We start from the raw sequence: 21,032 nt of genomic DNA, 5'->3' as shown, positions 1-21,032 counted from the left end.
AGCACTTTTCTGCACCCCCTGCCACTAAAGATAGGAGGCTGGATGTGCAATAACTAAAATTAATTTGCTTCAAAATTTAAAAAAAAATGCAGGTAAGGTTTTATACATAAAACCATGATCACATGAATAATACATAAGGCAGAAACTAAGAATCAGAAAGTTAAAAACAAGTAAGCCAATATTGTAGATCAAAGTTTCTGGCTGGAAACCTCTCAGGCTCACTGCCTAAACCAGTTTCAGGTAGTGGTTTCAACAAATCCCAATTCTCTAATCCTAAGAATGTATTTTCCAGTAGAGAAAAGCATGCAAAACAAGAGAGGTACCAGGAACAGTACTGGTTTTCTTGGGAATGTTAACCATGCAAAATACAACATTCAATATTACACATGAAAACTACTCCACTGTGTCATCATTATAGCTGCATATGGATAGGCACCCCTTCACAAGGTCTGCTCTGCTCAGCCATTAACAGCAACAATACAGATAATATAATACTGAGCCATCTAAACTGGAAAACGTAGAATTTCCATTTGTTTTGCATTAATTCAAGCAGGGAAACAACTCAAGATTGGCCTTACCTTTATGCATTTTGTAATTTGACAAGAAAAAGCAAGGAAGGAAAATAGAAAAAAATATAAAAATATTGGAAGATGGAAACCTGGTACTCTGTAAAACCCCAAGTGTATTAGGCAAAGTACAAAGACAAAATACTTTTAGCCCTGTTAGTTCAGTGATGTATATTGTGTATATTATTCAACAGCAACTTATGGCCTTACAATAAAAAGATAGAATAACTACAGTTACAGTTATTGGTTTTTCAAGATCTAACACAAACAGCTCCTAGATTTGGCAAAATGATTGTCAATTTCTTGAACTCATAACCTACTGTTCAGTCAGGCTAAGCACTGATGTATAGATATCTTGTAGCTAGAACTGTAGTCAGAACTTCTGCATTAAAAATACCCATCAATCCCTGTGAGCTGAGAGAGGAAAGCCTCAGGTGTCATCAGCTCTGCAAACCAAACTGCAAGTGATGGTCACAAACTCAAAGGATCCCTCATACTGGCAGTAGAGGGCAGTACCAGACACGGCTTGAAATTCACAAGACTACAAGCTACAGACCAGGACCTTGATAAAAATCAAGGACCTATGCTTAGATTGTTGGGGCTTACCTTCTCCAGTGGGCAGTGTGTACTGTCTCTGAGAAATGGAAGTAAGTTTGGTCGATCATATTCAGCATAAAGGCTGATCTGTTTCTCATGATATTGTTGGCCTTTATGGTGGTCTCTTTTGAAAAGCTTGTGTAAATACTAGGAATCAAAAAAGAATCAGAATTCAAACTCACTTATTCAATATTATTAATGGAATAACAGAAACTCCTGAGTTGGAAGGGAACCACATAGATAATCTAATTCCAATTCCTGGCCCTGCACAGGACAGCCCCAGGAACCACACCATGTTCCTGAGAACATTGTTCAAATGCTTCTTGAACTCAGATACGCTTGATGCTGTGACCACTTCCCTGGAGTGGAAGTCTTCCAGTGCCCAGCCACTCTAGTGGGCAAAGCTTTTCCTAATATCTAACCTAAACCTCCTCTGACACAGCTTCATGCTGTTCCCTTGGGTCCTGTCACAGGTCATCAGAGAAGAAATTAGTGCCTGCTGATGCTTCCCTTGTGAAGAAGGTGTAAATAGCTACAAGGATTCCCCTCAGTCTCCTCTTCTCCAGGCTGAACAAAACCAAGTGACCTCAGCTGCTCTTTGTATGGCTTCCCCTCTAGACCATTCACTATCTTTGTTGCCTTCCTCTGTATACATCCCTTCTGTAAACTGACAGTCTGTCATTTGCCTTTGCAAAGCTCTTGGGCTGTGGACTGCACTTTTCATAGATCTGCTTCCATAATCAGATCTCTAACCCATAAATCACCTCTTCACCAGATGAACACCTGAGCCCTATCTGTAACCAGCAGCAAGTTAAACTTCCCTCTCTAATACAGCCCAAGTCCACAGTCACATATTAAGTACTCCACTGACAGGATGTTCAAACCGAAGAGGAGCTTTTGGAATAGCAGTGTGAAGCCACAGCCTTGATACTGTAATTCTGTACAAACAAGAACAATTTGACAGTGTATGGAAGTTAGAGCTCCAGAAAAACAAGCAATTCACTTTCTCTATGGGTCAGCAAAACATATTTTACAGCTGCACCCACCAACCAATCCCATTTTTGGGTAGGGAAAAAGGAAGAATAAAAGCAAGAAGTAATTGACCAGAAAAGACAAGTGCCTACAATGCTATAAAGACATGTTAATAAGCCTGTATTATGTTATCAAATTCTCACAGGTACACATTTTAAGATCATTTAACTACTGTGAAGATGCTATGGCCATACTAAATAGGAAATTGGCAGAAGTAGCCACTTTGTCTCTGATCATTTATGACATTTCAGTGTCAGGTTCACTTTAATAAGATAAACACAGCTGTAAAAGGTATGTCCAATCAAGATTGTACTCAGATCAATTTGAAATCAACAGAATACAGGAATACTTACCACATGCTGTAACTCAGGCCTGTTTTCTAATTCTTCAACAACTCTGTCAATCTGAAACAAAACAAACCTGTGATAAACATCACATTTACAAGACTGGAAAAAGGACAGGTAATAAAAGCTAGCATTGGACTTCCATGCCATGAACTTGTTATACTCACAGAAATTTTATCTTCATTATCCAAAAGCATGTCTACTGCTTTCTACAACAAAGAAAGAGAACTCAAGTAGGTAACAGGTACACATATTTTCTTACACTCTATATAGTATTATGCTTATTCACTGATGGGTGTCAGATGGACAGACCTACTCTTTTCAGCAACAGAAATGCAGAGAGCAATTTACATAACACCCACATATCCTGACAGCACAGCATCAGAGTACTGTTCCAGAATACTTCTCCTAAGTTCCCTCACTAATATCAGTAAATGCTGTGCACCTACACTGCAGGTGAAGTATGCCCACTGAATCACCATCAGTCACAAAAAGCCACTTCCAAACGATGTAGAAATACCATTTGTTCCATCTCAAAAGGGAACTGTAGGGTGATGACTATGTAAGAAACACACAATTCAACCTGCCTCACAAGTGGAGTTCTCCAAACCACCTGCAGACCAGTACCATTAATCAAGCAGACAAGACCATGTAAGCCAAGTGGCCACCAGGATCCAGGTTCTGCTTCCTCTTTCAAGAGCAAACTTCTGCTTCACTTTCTGAAAATACCATGCCACAGATTCCTGATATGACTTAATCTACTGGATTAAAAAATATATATATACTTTTTTTTCTCCATGTAGTTTAGAATGGGCATACTAAAGATGATCACCAACAGTAGAGATTCATATTTTAGCTACAGTGCTTAAACAACTATTGCACTGAAAAAAGATATCTACTTGGTTATCTTCCCAGTGATCACACCAAAATTCATTTGCTCAGGTTTTACAGCCAGCTGGAAAGAAAGAAGGTAGAACTCAGCATGGAATAAACACTTCCTGGTTTTTGGAATTTAGGTTAATAACCTTGTAAACCTTCAGAAGCAGATTCATTTTCTGTGGTGAAAGGGAAATGGCAAGTACATTAAATATATGCCTAAATAAATCCACTATCTCCTTTCTTTGGCTTATTAATACCATTATTTGATTCAAAATACAGAAAGGATAACATGGTGAATTGATACACTGTGTGAAATGACATTCAGTGTTGTGACTTGAGGATCACAACAATGTCCTCAAATAATGTGGACACTCTTCTCACTGAGAGTGACAAATGGAAACGGAAAGGAAACACAAATGGAAAAATGAAGGAAAAAATAATCCTTGGGTCAATTATTTTGCAGTCTAGGCAAACAATCTTCCTTATCTCAGAATGTATCCAGATGCAGCAAACACACTCTCTGCCTAAATTATCATCTATAGATAATTTATTTTTAATCTGTTAAATTGTATCTAAAGGAAAGTGAATATAAAATCATTAGGATCACTATACCTCTGAATCAAAATCCATGAGCAGAACAATTTTGTCTCTGATAGAACTGAAGAGATTGTGCTTGTGGATCAACTGGAAGACATCTTTGTGCCTCAGAGTTAGGTAGATTTCTAGGGCTTTGCCATAGCGCTGATCGTAAGTGTACCTGATAAAAATAGGATTATAATACATGTGATGTTACATACTTAAGTGTAGAAAAATCACATATGAGAGAAAATATAAACATACTCTAGTATGTAAAACGTTAGGATACTACTTGATTTTATAAATATCTAAACAGACCTGTGATTCATTTTTGTAAAGGGAAATAAAAATCAAGCAACGTTAATTTCACCTCTGGTTATATTGGCTTTCATTTGTGTTCAGACCTGCTGTTTTCTGCATTTTCATTCTCCATTTTCAACTCACAGGGGAAGACACAAAATGCTAGCCTTTCAATTCTTGGAAACCAATTGGAACACTCTTCAGAGCTAAAAAAACATTGTTCTCTTAAAACTTTCTTGAAGATTGTAACATAGCAATAGACAGTATCTCTTCCTTCTTCAAAGAAGCAGTAAGAAAATAACACAGTGATCAGGCTGAGAAAATCAAATAGTTTTATCCCTGTACAAAGCGACCAAGAACCAGATCAGTTTTGGCACATTTTCCAGTCACATATTTCCATCCATGCAGTTAACCTAAATACACTACTTCTTAAATAATGGGCAAAACTCCCCACCATTTTATTTTTACATGGGTAATTCTGAAATGCACACTTCAGAAAAGAGGTTTCCTCTGACAGCATGAAAAGGAATGCTAGTTATTTACTTTGGAAAGAGGAGTTGGAAATCCAGTCTCATGCTTAACAATTTGCTTTCATACTCAATGTAAACATTACAAAGAGGGGTAAAGGACTGCTAAGCTGTGCAATCAACAGAGTAGAAAGGAGAGAAAACCAACACTCTGTAGACTGCAACAAAGAAGATTTCTGTTAAGAGAGCTGAGCAAATATGGATAAACTGCAGTACACTATTTTAAGTGTACTTTTCGTAACAGGAATTTAAAACTGTACTCACAATTCTGCAAGTGTTCGTAGCAAAGTCCTGTTCTGTGGATCTTTCTTCAGGTGATCCACTACAGCTTGAACTATGATTGTGTTGTTGTATAGATCTCCAGGCCACTCTTTTATTAGGGTTGCAAACCCCTAAAAGTATAAGAGATTGTAACGGAAATAGAAAGAATGGCCTAAGGAGCATTTCAAAACATCAGAGCGTCAGCTAAGCCTCTGGGACGATACCTGCTGTCCTTAACCTTTAAGGAACTTTCACATGCCCACAGACATATACAGTGCAGAACACAGATTCTTCCTTCTTAGGGCAATGTTATTGCAATTCATGAAGCTGAGTCTCTTTCAAGTGCTGTGGCTTTGTGCAACCACTTATGCTATATTAAAAAAACTAAAAAAACCAGTCTAATAAATAATATCACAGTATTTCCATGCTCTGAAGAACACTCTATTTATTCTCTTAAAATTAAAATTCAACTTTTAAATATTGTCATTATTGTGGAACTGTCCACTGCTAATCTGTTTGAATACATCAGAGAATTTGCTGTCAGAATTCTTCACTACTAAGGGTATTTGGCTGGCAATAACTATGGGACACATTGATGTGGACACATCAGGCTGAAGTACCTCATAGTCACTTTCCAAAAATTCATGCAGGACCATTTCGTAGATCAGAGGTTTCAAAACTGGATCTCGTCTTGGCAAGTAACGACTAATTGCCTAAAGGAACAAACAGAACGAAGTGTCAGATGGTGAATGATATGTAACATCCTGGTACACTGATAGAAAAAAAAAATTTGTTGTGAAACAAAAGAACAAGGCTATATGCAAAACATGGCCCCTGGTAATCACTGGAAACCTTATAAATTCATACTTGTAAGCAGCACCCAGTAGTTATTTACTTTAGGATTATACACACTGGAATTTTATAACTCATTTGAAAGAATTATTATTTGAGAGACAGGTGGCAAGATACCAATGAGAATAGGAGAATCAGCCATTGTCCTTAAGAGACCAGTAGTCATTTAGAAAACAAAACCCATAAAAGACCCCTCAAAACAGGAATGTTTTCAAAATCCATTTTGTTAAGTCCTGGCCTTGTAAAAAGGTATAAGCATTCAGTTGCTGAAAAACGTGGTGTAGTGGATTGACCCTGACTGGACACCAGGTACCCAACAAAGTCACTCTCTCACTTCCCTCCACAACTGGACAGACTGCTCCTCTTTCTCACCACCATTTCTAGCATACAGCATAGGTCTTCACTGCTGCTTTGCAATTCTTTGACACCTAAAGTTGTGTAACTGTTGCAATTGACCTGGATTTGCCAGAATGACTGGCACCCACATAGTCTATTTTCCTTAATACCTGAGGTAGTATTTTTAGGACCTACTGGAAACGGATGAAAAGTAAATGGGAAAGATGAATTTAACGGTGAGCATCTTAGCAAGTAAAAACTTTGGGGGTAGGTCTTTCATGTTGGAGACTGCCAACAAGTAAAATACGTAGCACTATGCCTCCAATCTTGTTTCAAGTAATTTACACATCAATCGGAAAGACAAACAGAGATCTGGGGCAGCAATACCAGAACAAGACCATTAAATGTGATGCTTTAGATACTTGGTCAATACAAACAGTAAGTACAACATACAAAATTACTTGAGTACAGACACAGAAATTAACTTACTTTAAGCTGACCTATTTCTTTAAACTTGTAAACTTCAAATTCCCAGAGTTCTGTGTTTTTGCCAAGGATTTTCTGGCACTTTCTGGAAGGAAAATGAAAGAGATAAGAACAAAAGTAGGTACAGAAAGTAATACATATGTGACACCATTACTACAAGGATTCCTTTCTTCTTCTCCTTATCATGACACTAGTAAAAGTGCCTTATTTTGGCAACCATCACTTTAAATAGAGTATGCCAGGTTCTCTTCCTTTCAAACCTTAAAATTTTGTTGCATCCAGGAGGACTAACTGCTTATTATGTATTCACCCTTAATTTTAGGGCCATATTAGCTTTCATAGAATCATGGCATGGTTTGGATTGGAAGGGAGCTTCCAATCTAGTTGAAATCCACACACCATAGGCAGAGATGCCACCCTCTTGGTCAGCTTTATGAGTGAAGTCTTCATATCTCAGCTGAGAAAAATGGAACACTTAAAAAGATATGCTTACGCTTACATGTACATGAAAACAAAAACCTTGGGTAATTTCTAATCCTTACTTTAGATTCCCATATTTGACATTTTTGTTTATACCTATGCAAAATCAAATTATTTTCTGATGGTCTTATGTGCAATGACACAGTAATAAACTGAGTTTATCAAAATCCAAAGAAAACCTTAGTTTTGAAAATCTAGTGTGACTTTGAAAAATCAAGGCTTACTTTCAAAAATAAATGCCTCAATTCCAGTTAAAATTTACAGCAACTTTTAGGTCACTGCAGGCAAAAAAATATATGGCACTGCAATGCACCTCTACGTTTTGAAACTTCAGAAATTCCAGAACACACAGAAAATCAACATCTGCAAATACTTCAGAATCAATAATTTATTTTTGCTTTTTCCCCATACAGACACACTTCAGCCAGCAAAGATGATCTTTAATACTAGGTTACCGAGCAGCCAGGTCATACTCTCCTTTCTCCATCAGGTGATTTATATAGGCTAAGCCAATGTCCTAGAGGGAATAAAAAGAGAGTTAGTTATAAAAGTTTGGAAGTGAACTACCTGACTACCACAAGAACTACTGCATATAGCTGGAAATTCAAGGCTCTAAGTGCATCCTCGGATTCTTCTTTACAAATAGGGCCCACAAAACAGTCAATACAAAATACTTGCATAGACTGCTCACAGGTTCAACTAAAGGTGCTCTTTTAAATAATACTCATAACCTCACTGATGCTGAGAAGACTACCACCTCTAATTATTAAGGATTATTTGAAATGCATAGCTGATCTTGCTGTGCTTGAATTAGTTCAAAAAGAAAACTAGCAGTCATTGTATAAGATATGCTCTTTGTCAACACAGTTTGCAGAGGAGGGCAAAAAGTTGGTTGAGAATATAAATCTTAATGCTGCTCAATAAAGTGCAGGAATTACTGAGAACTTAGCAAGATTATTAGTTATTACATACCAAATTTCCCTTCTCAAAGTTCATTACACAGGTCAGTTGCAAAATGTTTCTAGTTGTTGCATCCCGGAGTTTGGGGTTAGATTAGGGTTTTTAATTTATGTTAAAATAAGTCAAGTTCTGTAATCCCGCGTTTCCCCCGCGTTGTTCCCCCCCGCGGTTTCTGCCCCCATGTTGCCTGCTGCCGGCTCTTACCCCTGTGCTGCTCCTGTAACCACCCTGCCGTCCGGCCCCGGGAAACCCCGTGCTAGCCACCCGATCCCGCTCAGCCCGCGGCTCGGTGCCCGCCCCTGCGGGGTTCTCTGGTTGGTCGCTGTTGCGGGTGTCACCGCCACGGCAGCCGCCCCTATTGGGCGGCAGGCCGTGGATCCTCTCGCCCCGCCCCTCTATAAAGCCCTATCCCGCCGGCAGTCAGACGCCATTTTCTCCCATGCGAGTGCCGGGAGCGGTTGCGTCTTTCCATCAAACCGCGCCATACGTGACCAATAAACCGTTCCTGCCAAGCACGGAGTAAATGGACAAATTCCTTCCTCTTTGCCGGGTCCCTAGCGCACGGTAACAGCGGTTGGCCAGCCCACGCGCCCGAGACACGGAGCCGTGTCCGGGAACCCGCGGCAGCAAACCCCGGCAGCACGTGGAAGCTACGCCACAGCCGGGCTCCCAAGAGCCGCGTGCGGCCGGGGAGAGCAAAAACCCACGCCGCAATTGGCGCCCAACGTGGGGCCGAGGCCAGCGCTGAGCTGATTGCGTGGACGGAGGTTCACCGCGGAGCTCCAGGAACAGCGCCGGGAGCCGCCGCCGCCGGCCAGGGGCCGCGCTGCCGCCAAGGGGGGAGCGCCGCCGCCAAGCCAGAGCGGGCAGCGATCCGCGCCAGACCACAGCTCCGTGCCGGACGGAAACCGAGAGCAGGGGCTCTCCAAAGTACGTCAGTGAAGTCTCCGTCGCCCACGAGGGACCAGACAGTGTGTCCCGCGTGGGACAGGAAGTGCAAACTTTCGCAGCCAGGAGGGCAGAAGAAAGAACACTTCCCGGGACTCCCGGACCCTGGTAGCAGCTTTTCTTTGCAGAGACTTCAGTCTGGTAAGTATTAGTCGTGGAAACGTGTCCAGCTAATACGGGGAGGGCTGGCCGTGTTCCCGAGGTTGGGACGTGCGGCGCGCAGCACGAACGGCAGCCGCTGGAGTCGCCTGCGTTTTTTTGCTTTTTTTTTCTCTTTTTTACTGCCCCAGGGGTGAGGTGGTTTGGGTGGAAGAAGCATGGGGACCGTGCTATCTGCCCAACAAAAGGAATTTTATTCCCAAGTTAAAGAAATCCTTTTGGTGAAGGGCCCCTACCCAAAAAATTTAGTTAAGAAATTTGTCCGGTGGTTGTTCTTTGCTTTCCCCCGTCTGTCTACCGAGGACGCGCGCAAAACAGAATTTTGGGAGCAAGTGGGAAAAAGGCTAGCAGAGGGGATCGGTAGGGATCCCTCCATAGATGACTGCTTCCCTAAATTCCATTTGTTGATCACGGATGTAGTAAAATCAGACCCCGCGCGAAACTCGGTTGGGGAAAGGAAAGAACCATCCGGAAAATCTGTTACTCCCTCTGAATCTGTTTCCCCATCCCCTTCTCCTACCCCTTCTTCCCCTAACCTGGGTGGGCGAGGGGGGTCACCCCGTCAGTCTGAGATGCAGGGCAGCTCCACAAACGTGGACCGTGCGCCTGGCTCCCCCAAGCCACCCCGGCGTCCCTGCCTTAGCGAGATCGGTCGATTCGCTGAGGCCACGACCCTAAACCCCTTTTCCAATCCCTTGTTCCCAGTTGAAAATCCCAGTTTCGGCGCTACCCCGCGCAGTTCTGTTTCTTTAAACCCCTTTCTTTGTTCCTCTGAGGAGGCCGAGGCCACGTGGTTGATCCCTTTGTCTTCCCAAGATGGAGGGCGGCCACATGGCAGGGTCTCTTCTTCCCACAACCCCTTTCTGTCCTTTGTTCCCGGTGTCCCCGCCTTTGACCCAACCCCCACCTGCCTCCCCGTGGGCGTGGGCGCCGCCCCCTCGGGAGTTCAGGTTACTCCCTCACCCATTGTTCTCCCTCGAATGGGTGTTCCCTCCAGTCCTTTGCATGTCGTCCCTGCTGAGTCATCGACTCCGCCCTCCTCCACCGGGGAGAGCTCTGCCATCTCCACCCCGCTGCCTGAGGGAGGCAGCCCCCGTCCTATTGCCTGTACCCTGTCCCCATCTTCCCATGGGTCCCGGAGATCCGGGCGGGAGGGAAGATGGGGGAGGGAGGAGCGGGAACCCCTATCCCCATCTTCCCATGGGCCCCGGAGAGCCGGGCGGGAGGGAAGAGGAGGGGGGGGGGACGGGAACCCCTACCTCCAAGTTCCCATGGGCCCCAGACGTCTGGGCGGGAGGGAAAAGGAGAGGGGGGGGAATCGGAGCCCCTGCCTCTGCAGTCCCAGGGTTCCCGGAGACCCGGGAGGGAGGGAAGCAGGGGGATGTGGGTTTCTGAGCATTTTCCAGATTCCGTGGAATGGGTCGAGCCGACAGATGAGAGGCACGTAGAGGGATCAGAGGTTCAGGACAAGTTTGTCCTGGAAGCGGCATCCATGAACACTGCTGCCTTGGATGCCGTGCCTCCAAAGAACGCTGGTCCGAAGCAGCCTCCAGCAAGACGCCAGTGCTTCCACTGCAATCAGAGAGGACATTTTGTGGTTCAATGTCCGTTTCTGGGCAGGGCACCCCCAGGGACAGTGGGAGGGGGGAGAGGGGCGGAGGGAGATCCCATTCTCCCAAAAAACTGAAGGAACAATGCGCACCTGCCTCGCGTGAAGATAAAAGTAAGGCAGGCCACAGCACCTTAAGGGGAGCTGTGAGTTATCAAGTAACTGTGCAGGTGGTAGTTCAGAACATCAGGGTGCCTTTGAGCGTGGCAGATGACCCCACCAATCGGGGGGTTGCATCAAACCGCAGGCGACGCAAAAGAAAAAGGACCCTACAATCTCCTTAAAAAAAAAAAAAAAAAAAAGTTTTTCCCCAAAGCCCCAGTCTGTGTGTGTCCCAAATCCCCATGTTTGTAATAAAGTTGTCCCAGTTTCCCTATCCCTAAACACCCTAAGAAGAACCAGCACCAGCACCATCTCCAGGCCCTCTCCACCTGCGTAGCAGTCACTGCAGTTGCAGCAGCAGAAGAAGCTGGGAGAAGAGGCCACCGCTTGAGAGACTGCATCAACACCACTGCTTTCTTTTTATATTTTATTAAGCGGGGAGATGTTGCATCCCGGAGTTTGGGGTTAGATTAGGGTTTTTAATTTATGTTAAAATAAGTCAAGTTCTGTAATCCCGCGTTTCCCCCGCGTTGTTCCCCCCCGCGGTTTCTGCCCCCATGTTGCCTGCTGCCGGCTCTTACCCTTGTGCTGCTCCTGTAACCACCCTGCCGTCCGGCCCCGGGAAACCCCGTGCTAGCCACCCGATCCCGCTCAGCCCGCGGCTCGGCGCCCGCCCCTGCGGGGTTCTCTGGTTGGTCGCTGTTGCGGGTGTCACCGCCATGGCAGCCGCCCCTATTGGGCGGCAGGCCGTGGATCCTCTCGCCCCGCCCCTCTATAAAGCCCTATCCCGCCGGCAGTCAGACGCCATTTTCTCCCATGCGAGTGCCGGGAGCGGTCGCGTCTTTCCATCAAACCGCGCCATACGTGACCAATAAACCGTTCCCGCCAAGCACGGAGTAAATGGACAAATTCCTTCCTCTTTGCCGGGTCCCTAGCGCACGGTAACAGCGGTTGGCCAGCCCACGCGCCCGAGACACGGAGCCGTGTCCGGGAACCCGCGGCAGCAAACCCCGGCAGCACGTGGAAGCTACGCCACAGCCGGGCTCCCAAGAGCCGCGTGCGGCCGGGGAGAGCAAAAACCCACGCCGCATCTAGTATGCATTTATTATAAATTAAAATTTTGGCATGAGCCTCCTAACGTAATCTCAACACTCATGTCCATTTTGACATAACCCACTGTACTCATTGCATAACTTAAGAATCACATCACTAAAAAAAGCACATTGTTTCTAGGAAGAAAAAAAAAGAGGAGAAAAGAAAAAAACAAAGCTGTACAATGAAAAAGAAGTCCTTGTTTCTTTAAAAAAAACAACCAAACATTTGCATCTTCTGAGACACAACATTTCTTTGATCAGTATCAAGGACAGTATTGACCATATAGCAGAATATGAACAGGGGTATGCAACAACTTCCACTGGTCAATGTAGTACAAAGTTAGAAAAAAACCACACATACACAAGATTTTAGGATTTAATTATGCTATAGGAACCACCTTCGTATTTTCAACTTCACCATTCTCAAGAAAGAGGCTGAAAGAAATCTTCATTCTCCTGTGGACTAGCTTCCCAGTGAGCAGAGAAGATATATAAGGAAAACACATGTAGATCTGGTTGTTTAGGATCTCTGTGCTCTGCTCAAGAGGTGCAGTGACAATTACTTCCATCTAAAAAATCCCCAAGTTTACCAGACTTGTCAGGTATCCTGAGTGTGGTGTCACTAAGCAGTGAGAGCATGAGTTGTTTCACCACTAATCCTTCACTTAGGGCTTAATGTCAACATTTTGTTTCCTCAACACATTCTGTGGCTTTTGCTTTAGAAACCAAACTCTAAAAAATTGCTTGTATTTCACTGAATTTAATAATTTATTGCAGAGCAAATTTCTGCAAAGCAAAAGAAAAGCTGTGGGGCTTTTAAATTTAGTTTGGTGTTTGTCTGTTCAGGTTTCTTTTTTTCCTCCTAATGCATTGCCAGGACCCCCTTTAACAATTCTTTACATCTTTTGCAAGGCTCACAGAGTAGCTTTGTTAAATGCAAACTCTGTGATAGGTAATGGCATGCCATTTAAATCTTGATTCAACTTCTGGACTACACAAGAATAAAAGTTTTTAAGACATACTGATATACAGCGTGCTTATAACACCAGTAATCTGGCCAAAAAATTAAACACATCTTGAGCACTTTGTACAGATTTCTATTTAAAGCAGCATCAGTATTAGTGAATTTAAACAAAAGCAAACAAACAAAAGCTAAAATTAGTGACACTTTTGTGTCTATTACACCATTCCCCCTTTTGTTTTAAACATTGATACCTTTTGTTGCTCTGTGAAAGGGACTATAAACATGGGAAATAACTATATGTGAGAAAGGGAGCATCTCTTAAACTTTTTACAAAGTCCTGTCACATGTACGAGGTATAAGTTAAAGAGAAATTTGTCACTCCTGCCTGCAATCTCTAATAGTGAAATACTGCATGTTACTTCAAACAACAGTAAATTTAATACAAAAGCAAACAAAAAACCCCATCAGAGTGAGAAATGGAATTATCTTTCTTTCAATGCCAATAGCACCTTCATAAACTCCAGATCCTTTCACGTTTCATGGACTAACACACCTGTTCTGCAGCTGAAACCAAGAAATTGGATGCCAGTTGGAGTATGCCTAACAGTTATTGCCTGGTGTTATAAAAAACAGGGACTATATTTGTTGCATCTTACACCAATCTAAAAGAAAGAAGATATTTTATTTTGAATAGAAGTTTTGAGACTTACCAAAATCTTGTGCTTTTTTATGGTTTTCTGACTGATCTCAGCTGCCATCAAAGCTTCCTGTATTCAAAAAGGAGAAAACAGAGATACCAGTCAAATGCACAAACTTTCAATGCAGAAAACTCTAAAACTATAAATCAACTATTTTTCAGAGTAGGGTGTTGGAAGCACTAGAATTTTTAATGCCATGGTTGGATGAACAGCTTTGAATTTATACTCAAACAAAAGCAGTCAAGCAAAGAGCAAACTACTCTTGTTTCCATCTGGGTTCACTCCACATTATTATATTAAGATCAAATCACAACAAAATACACAATGCAATCACATTTGATCATTTTCAAATGAGACCACTTCACTGCCAAAACCTGTGAAAAAAATCAGCAGGAAAAGGGGCAAATGGGGGAAGGCTACCTTCCAGTTCCCCAGACCAAATATCTTCTTCAGTCAGAATGATTTATATTTAAGTGTCATTTGCTGTTCTTCTACTTCTTCTATTTTTTAGAATGTATAGAAAAAAAACTGGCACTTTAACAAATAAAAATGAAACCTTTAAGATACATCATAACAGGCCTGTCTACTAACTTGAATGGCTTTCATAAAGGCACAAACACAGCTGTCACTTGCAAATTACTGGTGTCTTCAGGGATCATATGCTGTGATTTACATATATTGCAAAACTGCACTCATCATACAAGTTTGCTATTCCAATGCAAAAGCATCTACAAGGATTTAAACAAATCTGCATGAGAAATATCATGATTATATTAGCAAAAGCAATACATGCTGCATGGCTTTTCCATATTTTTTTTTCTTTTAATGGTCATACAACAAACATAAATTAGAATTTGCAAGTTAACTTTATGCATCATAACAAATGTTCTAAGTCAATAAATGCGGGATATTAGAATTCAGACCACTGTGTGGATGTTCATATGGTATGAAAGAACTTATTGTTTTAGGTGTTTAGATATACATATGCAAACACCAATATTTACGCAACCAAATGGTGAGCTGTTTTTTTCCAAGAGAGCTGTATACCCTTGTCTTTTAATATTGGATCAGCTTTATTGTGAGCAACAATACTTTCAGCATGGGCAGCTACAGTTTAAGCCCATAGTATTTTACTTTTAAAAGCACAGCTCATTACTTAACTCTTCTGCTGTTCTAAGCCAAAGCCCACCTTTAATAATTTTCAGTGTCAGCTAATACATTTCATAACTGATGATGAGAGCAGTATTTTCAGCATCTAATTCAGCTACCTCACTTGGTGAAATTCTGATTAGCTGTTTCAGTAGTGAGACTGCGTAAGAGATGGAGTAATGTATAGTTAACTCCCATCCTTTACAAACATTTAGTCAATGACTATAGGAACAGAAACAGTCCAATCCAAATGACCTAGCAAAGTCCATCATCCTACTCCAATTTCCAAGCAAGGAAAGTCTGAAGGGAAGAATGATGTAAAAATTACTTCATATTTCTTCTTTTCAAGAAGCCAGTCAATGTGATCATCTTGGTCCCGCTCTTTGGCCACAACCACATCTCTTGGGCTGATGATATAAAAAAGTGATTCACCCTCCGAATACTCTGCAAATGCATACACAGTTTTATTATTATTATTATAATTTCTTTAAGTTAAGTTCTGCTTTTTAGCATACCCTTGAGGGCAATTTACAAAGAGGAGATGCAAGGAAGACAGCAAGGCTACTCCTGCAGGACACACTAGTTTGGATGCTGTATTCTCCAATAAATTAAAACTGGTTTAAATAGGAAAATATATTTCAAAAAACCACTACAACTTATTGCAAATTCTGATTCATCCACTATATGTAAACTTTATGATGGTTTAGAACCCATTATTATACTTTAATATCCAGGTAGAGGACAGGGACAATCGGATCTATTGGACTGTGTGGATTCGATGGCCTGGCACATCTGAACCACAAAAATATACAGCTTTGGTTGACACCGGTGCCCAATGTACCCTGATGCCATCAAGATATGTAGGAGCAGAATCCATTTCTATTTCTGGGGTAACAGGAGGATCCCAGCAGCTTACTGTATTGGAGGCTGAAGTGAGTTTAACTGGGAATGGGTGGCAGAAACACCCCATCGTGACTGGCCCAGAGGCCCCATGCATCCTTGGCATAGACTGTCTCAGAAATGGATATTTCAAAGACCCAAAAGGACATCGCTGGGCTTTTGGAATAGCTGCTGTAGAGGCAGAAGACATCAGAAAGCTGAATACTTTACCCGGTCTCTCAGACGACCCCTCTGCTGTGGAACTGCTGAAAGTTGAAGAACAACATGTACCAATTGCCACAGCAACAGTACACCATCAGCATATCGTACCAGCAGAGACTCTGTGATCCCCATCCATGAGATGATTCGTAAACTCGAGAGCCAAGGGGTGGTCAGCAAGGCCCATTCACCTTTCAACAGCCCTATATGGCCAGTGTGCACGTCCAGTGGGGAATGGAGACTGACGGTGGATTACCGTGGCCTGAATGAGGTCACACCACCACTGAGCACTGCCATGCCAGACATGTTGGAGCTTCAGTACGAGCTGGAGTCCAAGGCGGCAAAGTGGTATGCGACCATCGATATTGCGAACGCCTTCTTCTCCATTCCTTTGGCAGCTGAATGCAGACCTCAGTTTGCCTTCACCTGGAAGGGAGTGCAGTACACCTGGAACCAACTGCCCCAGGGGTGGAAGCACAGTCCCACCATCTGCCATGGACTGATTCAGGCTGCACTGGAAAAGAATGAGGCTCCCGAACATCTACAATATATTGATGACATCATTGTGTGGGGGAACACAGCAGGAGAAGTCTTCAAAAAATGAGAAAAAATTATCCAGATTCTGATGAAAGCTGGTTTTGACATTAAGCGAAGCAAGGTTAAGGGACCAGCTCAAGAAATTCAGTTTCTAGGAGTCAAGTGGCAAGATGGACGTCGTCAGATCCCGACAGAAGTAATCAACAAGATCACCGCTATGTCTCCACCTACCAACAAGAAGGAGACACAAGCTTTCCTAGGTGCTATAGGCTTTTGGAGGACGCACATTCCCGAGTATAGCCAGATTGTGAGCCCTCTCTATCTGGTCACCCGCAAGAAGAATGATTTCCACTGGGGCCCTGAGCAGCAACAAGCTTTCACCCAGATCAAGCAGGAAATCGCTCATGCGGTAGCCCTTGGCCCAGTCAGGACAGGACCAGAGGTAAAGAATGTGCTCTACTCTGCAGCCGGGAACCATGGTCTGTCCTGGAGCCTTTGGCAGAAGGTGCCTGGGGAGACTCGGGGTCGACCACTGGGATTCTGGAGCCGGAGCTACAAAGGCTCTGAAGCAAACTACACTCCCAAAGAGAAGGAAATCTTGGCTACCTATGAAGGAGTTCAAGCTGCCTCAGAAGTAATTGGCACTGAAACACAGCTGCTTCTGGCACCCCGGCTACCAGTACTGGGGTGGATGTTTAAAGGAAAGGTTCCTTCCACACATCATGCCACAGACACCACATGGAGTAAATGGATTGCCCTCATCACTCAGCGTGCCCGTACTGGAAATCAGAATCGCCCTGGGATTCTGGAAATTATAACAAACTGGCCTGAGGGAGAGACTTTTGGATTGTCTTCTGAAGAGGAGGAGCAAGTGGCATGTGCCGAGGAGGCACCACCATATAATGAGCTACCGGAAACTGAAAGACAATATGCCCTTTTTACGGATGGTTCCTGCCGAATCATAGGCACTAGTCGGAAATGGAAAGCTGCAGTGTGGAGCCCCACACGACAAGTGGCACAAGCTACTGAGGGACAAGGTGGATCGAGTCAGCTTGCAGAGCTTAAAGCTGTCCAGCTAGCTTTGGATATTGCTGAGCGAGAGAAGTGGCCGAGGCTCTATATCTACACCGACTCATGGATGGTAGCTAATGCTCTGTGGGGATGGCTGAGTTGCTGAAAAAAGGCCAACTGGCAGCGCAGAGGGAAACCCATCTGGGCCGCCGAGATCTGGCAGGACATTGCCACCTGAGTAGAGAAGCTGACCATGAAGATTCGACATGTGGATGCACACATACCCAAGAGTCGGGCTACTGAAGAGCATCACAACAACGAACAGGTAGACCAAGCTGCCAAAGTGAAAATATCACAAGTAGACCTAGATTGGCAGCATAAGGGAGAATTATTCCTAGCTCGTTGGGCCCATGATGCTTCTGGTCATCAGGGGAGAGACGCAACATACCGATGGGCCCGTGACCGAGGGGTGGACCTTACTATGGACAACATCTCACAGGTCATGCATGACTACGAGACCTGCGCTGCAATCAAACAGGCCAAGCGGATGAAGCCTCTGTGGTACGGTGGGCGATGGCTAAAATACAGGTATGGGGAAGCCTGGCAAATTGACTGTATCATGCTTCCCCAAACCCGCCAAGGCAAGCACTATGTACTGACTATGGTGGAAGCAACCACAGGATGGTTGGAAACCTACCCTGTGCCTCATGCCACTGCCTGGAACACCATCTTAGGCCTAGAAAAGCAGGTCTTGTGGAGACATGGCACCCCTGAGAGAATTGAGTCGGACAATGGGACCCATTTCAAGAACAGCCTTATCAACACCTGGGCCAGAGAACATGGCATTGAGTGGATATATCATATCCCCTATCATGCACCAGCTGCCGGGAAAGTTGAACGATGCAATGGACTGCTTAAGACCACCCTGAAGGCATTCGGTGAGGGAAACTTCAGGAATTGGGAATTGAACTTGGCAAAAGCTACCTGGATTGTCAACACCCGAGGGTCCATCAATCGAGCTGGTCCTGCCCAATCTGAACCCTTGCACACAGTGGATGGAGATAAAGTCCTTGTGGTACATATGAAAAGTATTTTAGGAAAGACTGTTCGGATTAATCCCACCCCAGGCAAAGACAAACCCATCCGTGGGGTTGTTTTTGCTCAAGGACCTGGTTATACTTGGTGGGTAATGCAGAAGGATGGGGAAACCCGTTGTTACCACAAGGAAACTTAGTCTTAAGTGAGAACTATGTGTAAGGTTTCATCATGATGCAGATGGAAATAGGAAAAGGGGTGGATAATGTCCAAGACTGAGCACCAAGATGTTTCCTATTACCATCCAAGCAGCAGTTGCATCTGGACAGTTTTCCTTATCTCCTGTTAATAGGCCCATCAATGTCTTGCCACATGACTCAGAGATAACACTCTCCAGGAGCCAGTTCTGTTTAACGTGATTAAGGACACACCTCATGACTCAGAATAACATCAGCCCATTGTGAGATGCTCCGCCCAGGGGGAGAAGCTAGGCATTCCCATCTGGATAAATCCAGGGATTTCTAGACAGAAAGGCAGCCTTTCCACAGGTTTCTGAGAAGACACAGCAACCACATCTGCCATTCCAGGAGGACTGCAGCCACTCCAATTTGGACTGCTACCAGCACGCTGGCCAAAGGGATGTGTTGTGGTTTGATATGGAAGTGAATTTTTTTTAGGAAGTTGGGTTAAACTAATTAGTGGTTAGGTTTGGATATTGGTACTTGGAGTGATTACTGAAAGTATGGATATGTTTTTGAGAATACAGGGGGTTAAAAGTAAGAATTTTTAGGAGAACTGTTTTTTTTTGTTTTGGTTGTTAGAGAGTGTAGATTCTTCTCTGCCCAGCCTTAGGCTGGGTGGGGGAGGGGAAGTTATGTGGTTTTGTTTAGGTAGGTTGAGGGGCTGAGGGTTTGAAACTAAGTTAGTTCTTGTGGATGGAAGGGTGGAGAGAAGTGGAGATGTTTTTGTTCCCCCCCTTCTCCTTCTGTAAGAGGGAAAGAGATAGAGAGTTTGGTGGTACTTGGAAATTTGTTGATAGAGGAAAAGGAGAAGGGGGGGGGGTGATATCCAGCGTGGGAGACGGAACGCTGGACTGAGATTTCAGCTGTCTCGGGGAGTCTGAACTTTTAACCCTTTCTAGGAAATGAGGGCTTTGTAAAATATTACTTTTCTTTGATTTGTAGTGGAAGAGAGATAGTCTGGGACTTGAGATGTTAGAAGAAGAAATATTTAGGTGGGAGGAGATGATGAAGTAGCTTTTGGCTGGACTTTTCTTGTTAGCCATGGACTGAACTAAAATCTCCTGCAATAGAGACTGCATTTTAGGGGGATGCAGTGGTGACTCAAGGAGACCTGTTTCAGCTTTAAACAGCACAAGAATGGTAAGAACCGAAGGAAGCTGAGGAGGGAATGGTGATACCTTCTGTCTTTGGGAAGAAGATGATTCTTGTTCGTGGACCCTCGGCCCCAGGGGAAAATGGGGGGGACGGTAGTCCCAAGATGAGGAGCTAAACTGTTATATCTTTGGGTCCATGGCAAAGCATCCTTAAAAGAGCCCTATGAGCAGTCTGTCCATGCATGGTGGTGAGAGCACTGTGACATAGAATGGAGAGTGTCACACTGGCAGATTTTTTTTCCGGGCGGTTGCCATGTGTGACAGGGAAACACAAGGTAGCAACTGTGTTTCCTGGGGGGTCTGTAGCGCAAGAGAGACTTCTCTCTCCCTTGATAATTTGAGTATTGATTATCTGAAGGGTAGTAATTTGATCAAGAATCCTAGGTGATGTTTCATGGTAGGTGTTTTTAGAATTGGGAGGAGGAGGGGTGTTTTAAAGGGTCTTCATCCTAGATTTAGTTTATGTGTTTTTCTGTAGTAGTAGTAGTTTAATAAAGTTTTTTCCCTTTTGTTATTAAACTTAGGCCTGCTCTGCTCTGTTCCTGATAACATCTCACAGCATTTATTTAAGAAAGGTACATTTTCATGGGGACGCTGGCATTGCGCCAGTGTCCAACCATGACAGCGTGTCAGGTTGTGTTCTGACTTTGTCAGTGGTCTTCCTTTTGTATCATTGCATGTATTTTTGTCTTTTTTTCCCTTTTCCTAATAAATTGTATTTCTGACTTGGAGTCTCTCACTGGTTTTGCTTTCAAACCAGAACAGAGGACTATTACACTACACCGCCTGCAATAAACTTATCCTTCCCATCAAGGTCAAGGCCATCAAAAGCATAAATGATAGATGCCATAACCCCTGGGGACACAGTATATCATTACAGCAATGCATTTACAATGCTGCAAGTTAAGGCTATATATATAATGCATTTTCTTACACCATAAGCCTTTATTTTTGAGTAAGCTCAAAGAAAAAGTACTAAAAGGTCAAATCAAATGCAGAAGATGACTGCTCTGAACAGTTATCATTTGGACAGAAC

General features: G+C 43.5%; 1 protein-coding gene across 4 annotated transcripts in view; it reads right to left on the bottom strand.

Moving 5' to 3' along the window:
* Window positions 1-21,032, bottom strand: part of VPS41 (VPS41 subunit of HOPS complex) — a 123,404-nt gene that overhangs the window by 13,079 nt on the left and 89,293 nt on the right. For all 4 annotated transcript variants that reach the window (XM_053969823.1, XM_053969831.1, XM_053969843.1 and 1 more), the window contains 10 exons: window positions 15,248-15,363; window positions 13,783-13,839; window positions 7,692-7,753; window positions 6,760-6,841; window positions 5,703-5,795; window positions 5,086-5,213; window positions 4,031-4,175; window positions 2,707-2,748; window positions 2,549-2,599; window positions 1,173-1,310 (listed from right to left, as the gene is read on the bottom strand). In XM_053969823.1, the coding sequence (XP_053825798.1) occupies window positions 1,173-1,310; window positions 2,549-2,599; window positions 2,707-2,748; window positions 4,031-4,175; window positions 5,086-5,213; window positions 5,703-5,795; window positions 6,760-6,841; window positions 7,692-7,753; window positions 13,783-13,839; window positions 15,248-15,363 (914 nt within the window). The remainder of the gene's footprint in view (window positions 1-1,172; window positions 1,311-2,548; window positions 2,600-2,706; window positions 2,749-4,030; window positions 4,176-5,085; window positions 5,214-5,702; window positions 5,796-6,759; window positions 6,842-7,691; window positions 7,754-13,782; window positions 13,840-15,247; window positions 15,364-21,032) is intronic.

The sequence above is a fragment of the Vidua macroura genome, chromosome 1 (genome assembly GCF_024509145.1).
Source record: "Vidua macroura isolate BioBank_ID:100142 chromosome 1, ASM2450914v1, whole genome shotgun sequence".
Classification (NCBI taxonomy): Eukaryota; Metazoa; Chordata; class Aves; order Passeriformes; family Viduidae; genus Vidua; species Vidua macroura.
Note: the sequence above shows the minus strand (reverse complement) of the source record. Positions and strands in the feature narration are given on the sequence as shown.